This window comes from Coregonus lavaretus, assembly GCF_964263955.1.
Source record: "Coregonus lavaretus genome assembly, contig: HAP1_SCAFFOLD_2156, whole genome shotgun sequence".
NCBI lineage: Eukaryota > Metazoa > Chordata > Actinopteri > Salmoniformes > Salmonidae > Coregonus > Coregonus lavaretus.
In genome coordinates this window covers 30525-41568 of record NW_028159328.1, presented here as the reverse complement: position 1 = coordinate 41568, position 11044 = coordinate 30525, and the positions used below count along the sequence as shown (strand labels likewise).

Below are 11044 nucleotides of genomic sequence, written 5' to 3'. Positions count from 1 at the left end.
GCCTTTCCTGAATCCGATTGAAGAGTTTTTCTCCCTCTTGGAGATGGAAAGTGTATGATAGACAACCCTACACCAGAGTAAATCTGCTGCAAACCATGGATTTAGCCTGTGGTGATACAGGTGAGGAATCATGTCAGGGCTGGATACGGCACACAAGAGGCTTCTTCCCCCTGTTGCCTCAGGAGGGACAATAATGCTTGTGATGTGGACGAAGTGCTCTGGCCTGACCCAGCCCAAAGACAAGAAGAAGCACATTGATCACATGTTTACTCCTTTGATTTGAGTCCCTTTTAGTATTGTAAACTGTAGTACAGTGCACTGGACAATGGACAAATTGTATGGCCCTGAACATTCGGCTTTCCATTTGTTAACAGTACTGACTGCTCAATAGATTTTGACTGGTTGCAGGTTCATATCAACAAAGAACAAGAATTACAGTATCACAGAGACAAAGGACAAGTTTGTGAGATGCAGGGTACAGTTCTGTAAAAATAGGGGTACAAGGAGGAGGAAGAACAAAAATCAAAATTGCAAAGAGCAAAGCAGAGTAGTAATTTCTGATCAATTTTGAGCTACTATGATAGAAAATGTTTTCGTTCATCAAAAGACAATGACGGAAAAACAGCACTGTGTGGCAGGTGAGGCCTTTTAACCAATCAGGTTGCCGGAAAGTGCCATGAAATGCCTGTAACCAATCGGATGTCAGTAAATGCCTCCTCTTTCAGCACTACGTCACAAAGGATATAGCCATGTATGGACTAGTAACGATCTGCTCCGGAAAACAAGCTGTTGAATTATATATGATTCAACATGGAGAGTTTGAAGAATAGCTGTTGGATTATATATGATTCAACATGGAGAGTTTGAAAAATAGCTGTTGAATTATATATGATTCAACATGGAGAGTTTGAAAAATAGCGGTTGAATTATGTATGATTCAACATGGAGAGTTTGAAAAATAGCGGTTGAATTATATATGATTCAACATGGAGAGTTTGAAAAATAGCGGTTGAATTATATCTGATTCAACATGGAGAGTTTGAAAAATAGCTGTTGAATTATATATGATTCAACATGGAGAGTTTGAAAAATAGCTGTTGAATTATATATGATTCAACATGGAGAGTTTGAAAAATAGCTGTTGAATTATATATGATTCAACATGGAGAGTTTGAAAAATAGCTGTTGAATTATATATGATTCAACATGGAGAGTTTGAAAAATAGCGGTTGAATTATATATGATTCAACATGGAGAGTTTGAAAAATAGCGGTTGAATTATATATGATTCAACATGGAGAGTTTGAAAAATAGCGGTTGAATTATATATGATTCAACATGGAGAGTTTGAAAAATAGCGGTTGAATTATATATGAAATATGCTAACAAAAACGACATTTATGCTAGGTGTAGTTGACGGAGTTGGGATAAAATGATACAAATCAAGTATTTATATACATTATTGCCGATGTAATTGTACATTTTATGAAAGTATGGAAGTTATTGTTCCAAAATATATCAAAATCGGAACATTGACAGTTGGAAGCAAAATCATAATTTTTGCCTGTGGTGCCTGGCCTTAATATTTTACAATTGGTTTCGATTTATAATGTCCGATTATCATATGGGCATGAACAGGGTCAGGGGAACAGCTCGACTAGTGAATGGAGGCTGCTTTCCTGCCTGTTCATTTTTTGTTTTTCAATCATATGCTGTGTATACTCTGGTTATTTCACTCCAAAACCCCACCACTGTTTGGGGAGCATGCAGCCTCTCGCTGCGCGACAGGTGATATTCCGCCCAAACTCTGTATGCCATGGGCTCTCCAACCCTGTTCCTGCAGCTACCCAGTGCTTCATTTGGGAAACCAGGTGGAATCTGTTTTGGATCATCAATAGTAACATGTTTTCACAAGGAAACATATTTCACTAAACTGTTGACAGCCCTTCTCTCTGCGCGCTCGAAAAATGAATGAAGGATAGAGGGGAGGAGATGGAAACGCACGGTGGTGAGATATTCTGTAGCTAAAGGTCATATGTCATCCAATTAATTATGAACAAATTTGTTTTCTTCCTATTACTAGACTATATTAAAATCTAATTCTGTGAACCGGAAGGCTAACTCTGTAAGCTGCCCTGCACAATCAATGAACCAACAGCATCGCCTAGGCCTATACGTTCTCTCCCAGACTCATGGATAGGAAGTGTGGAGTGTAACATAAGGTAACCAGTCCATCCAGTATGTATAATAATACAGTCATCACTCAAAGGACATTACTAGAATGTGTTTAATTGTGGAGTCAAGGCTAGACCAATTATGTACCGATGACATCTTCAATCTTTTTTCTGTTTTTAATGTTTTTCTGCCGTGCGTAATATGCAGTAGGTTATGTATTGGATAATGGCAAAATCATTATTTTATCATTCGTTTTTTTCGGGTTTGGTCTCATATATAGCCTGTGTGTATACATAATATACAACATCCACAACAACCATGTTTTTCACTCAGTTTCAACCTGTTGAACTTCTTTCTTCAAATGGATCAATCACAGTGATGTGAGTTTTAAAAGCACGATACTGTTTTGTTTGATGTGATTTTTTTAGTTTTTTGGTGTGTGTGTGTGAGAGAGAGAGAGAGAGAGAGAGAGAGAGAGAGAGAGAAAGAGAGAGAGAGAGAAAGAGATAAAAGAGAGAGAGAGAGAGAGAGAGAGAGAGAGAGAGAGAGAGAAAGAGAGAGAGAGAGAGAGAGAGAGAGAGAGAGAGGAGAGAGAGAGAGAGAGAGAGAGTGAGAGAGAAAGAGAGATTGTGTACTGTGGGATTCTTTAATCAGTTTGGCTCATTGGACAGGTCAGAGTCTATGTTTTAAAGTTCTTGAGTGATTTTTGGCAATACACTGTAGATGTATGTGTTGCAGAGTAGAGAGTGTTCCAGAGTAGAGAGTGTTCCAGAGTAGAGAGTGTTCCAGAGTAGAGAGTGTTCCAGAGTAGAGAGTGTTCCATGGTAGAGAGTGTTCCATAGTAGACAGTGTTCCATGGTAGAGAGTGTTCCAGAGAAGAGAGTGTTCCAGAGTAGAGAGTGTTCCAGAGTGAGAGTGTTCCAGAGTAGAGAGTGTTCCAGAGTAGAGAGTGTTCCAGAGTAGAGAGTGTTCCATGGTAGAGAGTGTTCAAGAGTAGACAGTGTTCCAGAGTAGAGAGTGTTCCAGAGTAGAGAGTGTTCCAGAGTGAGAGAGTGTTCCAGAGTAGAGAGTGTTCCAGAGTAGAGAGTGTTCCAGAGTAGAGAGTGTTCCAGAGTAGAGAGTGTTCCAGAGTAGAGAGTGTGTTCCAGAGTAGAGAGTGTTGCAGAGTAGAGAGTGTTCCAGAGTAGAGAGTGTTCCAGAGTAGAGAGTGTTCCATAGTAGACAGTGTTCCAGAGTAGAGTGTGTTCCAGAGTAGAGAGTGTTGCAGAGTAGAGAGTGTTCCAGAGTAGAGAGTTTTCCAGAGTAGAGAGTGTTCCAGAGTTGAGAGTGTTCCAGAGTAGAGAGTGTTCCAGAGTAGAGAGTGTTTCTGAGTAGAGAGTGTTCAAGAGTAGACAGTGTTCCAGAGTAGAGAGTGTTCCAGAGTAGAGAGTGTCCCAGAGTAGAGAGTGTTCCAGAGCAGAGAGTGTTCCAGAGTAGAGAGTGTTCCAGAGTAGAGAATGTTCCAGAGTAGAGAGTGTTCCAGAGTAGAGAGTGTTCCAGAGTAGAGAGTGTTCCAGAGTAGAGAGTGTTCCAGAGTAGAGAGTGTTCCAGAGTAGAGTGTGTTCCAGAGTAGAGAGTGTTCCAGAGTGAGATAGTGTTCCATGGTAGAGAGTGTTCCAGAGTAGAGAGTGTTCCATGGTAGAGAGTGTTCCAGAGTAGAGAGTGTTCCAGAGTAGAGAGTGTTGCAAGAGTAGAGAGTGTTCCAGAGTAGAGTGTGTTCCAGAGTAGAGAGTGTTCCAGAGTAGAGAGTGTTCCAGAGTAGAGAGTGTTCCAGAGTAGAGAGTGTTCCAGAGTAGAGAGTGTTTCTGAGTAGAGAGTGTTCCAGAGTAGACAGTGTTCCAGAGTGAGAGAGTGTTCCAGAGTGAGAGAGTGTTCCAGAGTAGAGAGTGTTCCAGAGTAGAGAGAGTTCCAGAGTAGAGAGTGTTCCAGAGTAGAGAGTGTTCCAGAGTAGAGAGTGTTCCATGGTAGAGAGTTTTCCAGATTAGAGAGTGTTCCAGAGTAGAGCGTGTTCCAGAGTAGAGAGTGTTCCAGAGTAGAGAGTGTTCCATGGTAGAGAGTGTTCCAGAGTAGAGAGTGTTCCATAGTAGAGAGTGTTCCAGAGTAGACAGTGTTCCATAGTAGACAGTGTTCCAGAGTAGAGAGTGTTCCAGAGTAGAGAGTGTTCCAGAGTAGAGAGTGTTCCAGAGTAGAGAGTGTTCCAGTGTAGAGAGTGTTCCAGAGTAGATAGTGTTCCAGAGTAGACAGTGTTCCAGAGTAGAAAGTGTTCCAGAGTAGAGAGTGTTCCAGAGTAGAGAGTGTTCCAGAGTAGAGAGTGTTCCAGAGTAGAGAGTGTTCCAGAGTAGAGAGTGTTCCAGAGTAGAGAGTGTTCCATGGTAGAGAGTGTTCCATAGTAGACAGTGTTCCAGAATAGAGAGTGTTCCAGAGTAGAGAGTGTTCCAGAGTGAGAGAGTGTTCCAGAGTAGAGTCTGTTCCAGAGTAGAGAGTGTTCCAGAGTAGAGAGTGTTCCAGAGTAGAGAGTGTTCCAGAGTGAGAGTGTGTTCCAGAGTAGAGAGTGTTCCAGAGTAGAGAGTGTTCCAGAGTAGAGAGTGTTCCATAGTAGACAGTGTTCCAGAGTAGAGTGTGTTCCAGAGTAGAGAGTGTTGCAGAGTAGAGAGTGTTCCAGAGTAGAGAGTGTTCCAGAGTAGAGAGTGTTCCAGAGTTGAGAGTGTTCCAGAGTAGAGAGTGTTCCAGAGTAGAGAGTGTTCCAGAGTAGAGAGTGTTTCTGAGTAGAGAGTGTTCAAGAGTAGACAGTGTTCCAGAGTAGAGAGTGTTCCAGAGTAGAGAGTGTCCCAGAGTAGAGAGTGTTCCAGAGTAGAGAGTGTTCCAGAGTAGAGAGTGTTCCAGAGTGAGAGATTGTTCCATGGTAGAGAGTGTTCCAGAGCAGAGAGTGTTCCAGAGTAGAGAGTGTTCCAGTGTAGAGAATGTTCCAGAGTAGAGAGTGTTCCAGAGTAGAGAGTGTTCCAGAGTAGAGAGTGTTCCAGAGTAGAGTGTGTTCCAGAGTAGAGAGTGTTCCAGAGTAGAGAGTGTTCCAGAGTAGAGAGTGTTCCAGAGTAGAGTGTGTCCCAGAGTAGAGTGTGTTCCAGAGTAGAGAGTGTTCCAGAGTAGAGAGTGTTCCAGAGTAAAGAGTGTTCCAGAGTAGAGAGTGTTCCAGAGTAGAGAGTGTTTCTGAGTAGAGAGTGTTCCAGAGTAGACAGTGTTCCAGAGTGAGAGAGTGTTCCAGATTGAGAGAGTGTTCCAGAGTAGAGAGTGTTCCAGAGTAGAGAGTGTTCCAGAGTAGAGAGTGTTCCAGAGTAGAGAGTGTTTCTGAGTAGAGAGTGTTCCAGAGTAGACAGTGTTCCAGAGTAGAGAGTGTTCCAGAGTAGAGAGTGTTCCAGAGTAGAGAGTGTTCCAGAGTAGAGTGTTCCAGAGTAGAGAGTGTTCCAGAGTAGAGAGTGTCACAGAGTAGAGAGTGTTCCAGAGTAGAGAGTGTTCCAGAGTAGAGAGTGTTCCAGAGTAGAGAGACCCACAGTAGCGACTGTAATTGAGTACTGACAGTGTCTGCTGTGGCAGGTGAGAAGGTGCAAGTTACCTGAAAAATATCTAATCTCTCAATGTTCTAATCTCTCAATGTTCATCTCAAAGTGCACCAAATTCATGCATTTATCTGTTGAAATGCCCTGAACCCCCCATACTGGCTTTGTCTTCAAATCCTAGAAAAGCCCCTGGACAGGCCTCACTCCAGTCACAGCTACAACCACCACCACCGACTACCACTACTGTTACCTCTGGGAGAGAGGAACTTCTACCCCTGGGGAGAGAGGAGCTGCTACCCCTGGGGAGAGAGGAGCTGCTACCCCTGGGGAGAGAGGAGCTGCTACCCCTGGGGAGAGAGGAGCTGCTACCCCTGGGGAGAGAGGAGCTGATACCCCTGGGGAGAGAGGAGCTGCTACTCCTGGGGAGAGAGAAGCTGCTACCCCTGGGGAGAGAGGAGCTGCTACCCCTGGGGAGAGAGGAGCTGCTACCCCTGGGGAGAGAGGAGTTGCTACCCCTGGGGAAAGAGGAGCTGCCACCCCTGGGGAGAGAGGAGCTGCTACCCCTGGGGAGAGAGGAGTTGCTACCCCTGGGGAGAGAGGAGCTGCTACCCCTGGGGAGAGAGGAGCTGATACCCCTGGGGAGAGAGGAGCTGATACCCCTGGGGAGAGAGGAGCTGATACCCCTGGGGAGAGAGGGGCTGCTACCCCTGGGGAGAGCGGGGCTGATACCCCTGGGGAGAGAGGAGCTGCTACCCCTGGGGAGAGAGGAGCTGCTACCCCTGGGGAGAGAGGAGCTGCTACCCCTGGGGAGAGAGGAGCTGCTACCCCTGGGGAGAGAGGAGTTGCTACCCCTGGGGAGAGAGGAGCTGCTACCCCTGGGGAGAGAGGAGCTGATACCCCTGGGGAGAGAGGAGCTGATACCCCTGGGGAGAGAGGAGCTGCTACCCCTGGGGAGAGAGGAGCTGCTACCCCTGGGGAGAGAGGAGTTGCTACCCCTGGGGAAAGAGGAGCTGCCACCCCTGGGGAGAGAGGAGCTGCTACCCCTGGGGAGAGAGGAGCTGCTACCCCTGGGGAGAGAGGAGTTGCTACCCCTGGGGAGAGAGGAGCTGCTACCCCTGGGGAGAGAGGAGCTGATACCCCTGGGGAGAGAGGAGCTGATACCCCTGGGGAGAGAGGAGCTGCTACCCCTGGGGAGAGAGGAGCTGTTACCAGGAGAGACTGCGACCCTGCTCGGGAAGCGCTGAACGATTGCTGAGTGTTGGGGCATGTTTGGCAGGAACTTCAGTGACGAAGACTGCTCAACTTGCTGATGTTTCACAATATGCCATGTCCGTCTCATTCACCAGGTCTCAACCCAATTTAACACTTTATGGGAGATTCTGGAGCGGCGCCTGAGACAGAGTTTTCCACCACCATCAACAAAACACCATATGATGGAATTTCTTGAAGAGGAATGATCTCACATCCCTCCAATAGAGTTCCAGACACTTGTAGAATGTATGCCAAGACACATCTACACCAAGGAGTATTGTTCTGGTGGCTCCTGGTGGCAAAACGCCCTGTTAAGACACTATGTTGGTGTCTCCTTTATTTTGCAGTTACCTGGAGGTGTATGTCACTCATCATTGCAATACATCTGTTCTTGTACTTTATGCTGGTCTACATTGACATAGATTTCACACAGTCATGTCTCTTACATACATTCTAATGCCTCAAATTAAAGTTTATTTTATAAGTCAGTTAGTACTAAAATATAATATTTCTTGGAACTTTTGAGCCAACGATATGTTTCTGTACATGTCTGTTTTATTTAGTCAATTAGTTATTTGTTCCATTGGTTGGCTGTGTGTGTGTGTGTGTGTGTGTGTGTGTGTGTGTGTGTGTGTGTGTGTGTGTGTGTGTGTGTGTGTGTGTGTGTGTGAGAGAGAGTGTGAGTGTGAGTGTGAATGAGAGTGAGAGTGAGAGGGAAGAACCTGATATGTAAATGAGTTCAGCAAACGAAAGTAACTTTCAGTGACCGAATGATCATTCCAGACTCTGCTTCTATTGAGAGACATATAAAAGGTAAGACGACGATTGTTATGTGTATTAATATAGTTGATGATATTGTTATATGTATTAATATAGTTGATGATATTGTTATGTGTAATAATATAGCTGATGATATTGTTATGTGTATTCATATAGTTGATGATATTGTAATAATATATTTTATGATATTGTTATGTGTATTCATATAGTTGATGATATTGTTATGTGTATTAATATAGTTGATGATATTGTTATGTGTATTCATATAGTTGATGATATTGTTATGTGTATTCATATAGTTGATGATATTGTTATGTGTATTAATATAGTTGATGATATTGTTATGTGTAATAATATAGCTGATGATATTGTTATGTGTATTCATACAGTTGATGATATTGTTATAGTGTTATAATAGGCCTACTCTCCTTAACATGTGTTCAATATAAATTAGATACGGAATGTGAATTCGTTCTGTGCCCATCTGTGTGCCCCAGGGTGATCGCTCCTACACTATCTAGAATCTAAAAGGGTTATTTGGCTGTCCCCATAGGAGAACCCTTTGTAGAACCATTTTTGGTCCTAGGTAGAACCCTTTTGGGTTCCATGAAGAATCCTTTCCACAGAGGGTTCTACATGGAAGCCAGAAGGGTTCTACCTGGAACCCAAAAGCGTTCTCCTTTGGGATCAGCCAGAGGACCCTTTTGGAACTCTTTTTTCTAAGAGTGTACTGCATCATAGGTCTATAGACAAAACAGGCTTAAAACACAACAAGCAACAACATTTTCTCTTTCTAATCTACTGTTAACGCTTTTCACTCAGGAAGGTATGTTGTGTGAAAGAGAGACAAATAAATACTGTGGAAAGACTAACAACAACTTACACTTCCTCAAAACAGGTTGTGTGCGTTCATTAGTGCCCACCGTAGCAAAACGTTTGGCAACAGAAACCGTTTAGGTCACGTTGTACAGCGTTTGGAGTAAACTGTTTATGCAACATTTTAAAACTGTTGGCTGCGGAGTAAACTAACGAATACGACCCAGGTAGTAGCCTACAACTCGGCTGTTGATGTCTGCCTCATGCTGAAACCTGAACTTAGCCTGAGGGGTGTACTATGATGCTAGCTAGATATACTGGTTAAAACCAATTTGTAGGTGATCAATCCTGCTACTGATAACCTATGTGAACTGATTTGAACAGGTTTAGGCTGGTCATCTAGGATATGTAGGCTATAGCTGAGGTATAGACCTCCATCTGTATCAGGACTAGGCTCCTGCTACTGTTACTGTTATAACGTTATGGGAACTGATCTGAACAGGTTTAGGCTGGTCATCTAGGCTATAGCTGAGGTATAGACCTCCATCTGCATATCACTAACAAACCTCTGTTATATATTATAACCTAGCCTACTTTACATAATATAACATCTCTTACTTGTTGCAAAAAACCTTTCTGTACGGATCACTGATCCCCCCCAGATCAATCATGTCCATTTTAGCCCTTCTGTCTACATTCTCAGATACGTTTAGAAAAGAACAGATTGAAAGAAATAGTCTACTTTTAATAAATACACATTAGCCTGAGAGAGTGGAAGGGGTGAGAGGAATGTGGCCTTGTGTTGCTGCACTGTCTATAACTACCTTAACAAACAGTAACAGGGAGATGAGGTGAAAGATATCAGTCACGACTACATGTTGTTACAGGCTTTGGTATTTCCATTTATATTTTGAGGTTGGACGTTAGCACGTTGGCCGCACCTCTTGGCGCCACCTCAATAGACAGTATGCTTATGCCTGTGCTGGCTCGTCATCTCTTTAGTCAGAAGGGTTCCATCTGTTATGTGATATTGAAGAGCAGCTGGTCCAGTGTTCTGGTTGGCCTTAGAGATGTTAGAAGACTGGCACCTCTTTGTAGCTCTGATTCTTTAAGTTGATGAACAAAGTCTTTCTGTCTTTTATCTCCCAGGGTTTGGTTTGGTTTGGTTTGGTTTGGTTTGGTCTGGTGTGGTCTGGTTTGGTTTGGTTTGGTTTGGTCTGGTCTGGTTTGGTTTGGTCTGGTTTGGTCTGGTTTGGTTTGGTTTGGTCTGGTCTGGTTTGGTCTGGTTTGGTCTGGTCTGGTTTGGTCTGGTTTGGTTTGGTTTGCTCCACTTGTTTTTTTACTCCATATTGTAAGTTGGAGGGTTTTTATTTCAGATGTCCTCGTCTGGAGCCACTCCAATGGGCACTCATGGTGGGAGTCTTTTAGGTACCACTTTCTTGTTGCTAGTCAACATTCAGTGGACACTAGGGATTGGACGATTAAAACCGGAGGTCTGATGCGCCGTTGCAGTTTTCAAAGCACTACTGATTCGACACAACGTATCAATGATTGTATCAAAGTAACAATACTACGTGATGATGACGGTCGAAGCTTCGGACATCACACTACCATATGACAGGTGTCAGAAGAGCACTGACCTCTGCTGGAAGCTTTGTGTTTTTATCTATACAGAACAAAAATATAAACGCAACATGTAAAATGTTGGTCCCATGTTTCATGAGCTGAAATAAAATATGCCAGAAATGTTCCATACGCACAAAAAGCTTATTTCTCTCAAATTTTGTGCACAAATTTGATAGCATTCCTGTTAGTGGATATTAAGTCAGTGCCTCGGGAAGAGCTTAACGATTTGTGATTTTTGGGGTACGTTTGGCAGGAGCTTCAGTGACGAAAACTGCCCAACTTGCCGATGTTTCACAATGTGCCATGGCCGTCTCAGTCACCAGGTCTCAACCCAATTGAACACTTATGGGAGATTCTGGAGAGGCGCCTGAAACAATGTTTTCCACCACCATCAACAAAATACCAAATTATGGAATTTCTCGTGGAAGAATGATTAAACATCCCTCCAATAGAGTTTCAGACACTTGTAGAATGTATGCCAAGGCACATTGTAAGAGCTATAAAGAGACAGGGAGTGGGAGAGAGAACAGGTAGAACCTTCTTTGGAAATGAGCAGAACAAACTAAAGGAACTTTCCACCACCGAATGATCATTCCAGACTCTACTTCTATTGAGAGACATATTAAAGGTAAGACGACGATTGTTATGATATTAATATAGTTGATGATATTGTTATGTGTATTAATATAGTTGATGATATTGTTATGTGTATTAATATAGTTGATGATATTGTTATGTGTATTAATATAGTTGATGATATTGTTATGTGTATTCATATAGTTGATGATATTGTTATGTGTATTAAT

General features: G+C 43.2%; 1 protein-coding gene across 1 annotated transcript in view; it reads left to right on the top strand.

Annotated features, from left to right (window-relative positions):
- Positions 1-610: 610 nt before the first annotated feature.
- The window catches only part of LOC311123004 (NLR family CARD domain-containing protein 3-like), a gene marked incomplete at both ends in the record, with an annotated part of 35843 nt that continues 25409 nt past the window's right edge, over positions 611-11044 (top strand). The window contains one exon of the mRNA XM_084197300.1: positions 611-638. Coding sequence (XP_084053426.1) covers positions 611-638 — 28 coding nt within the window. The remainder of the gene's footprint in view (positions 639-11044) is intronic.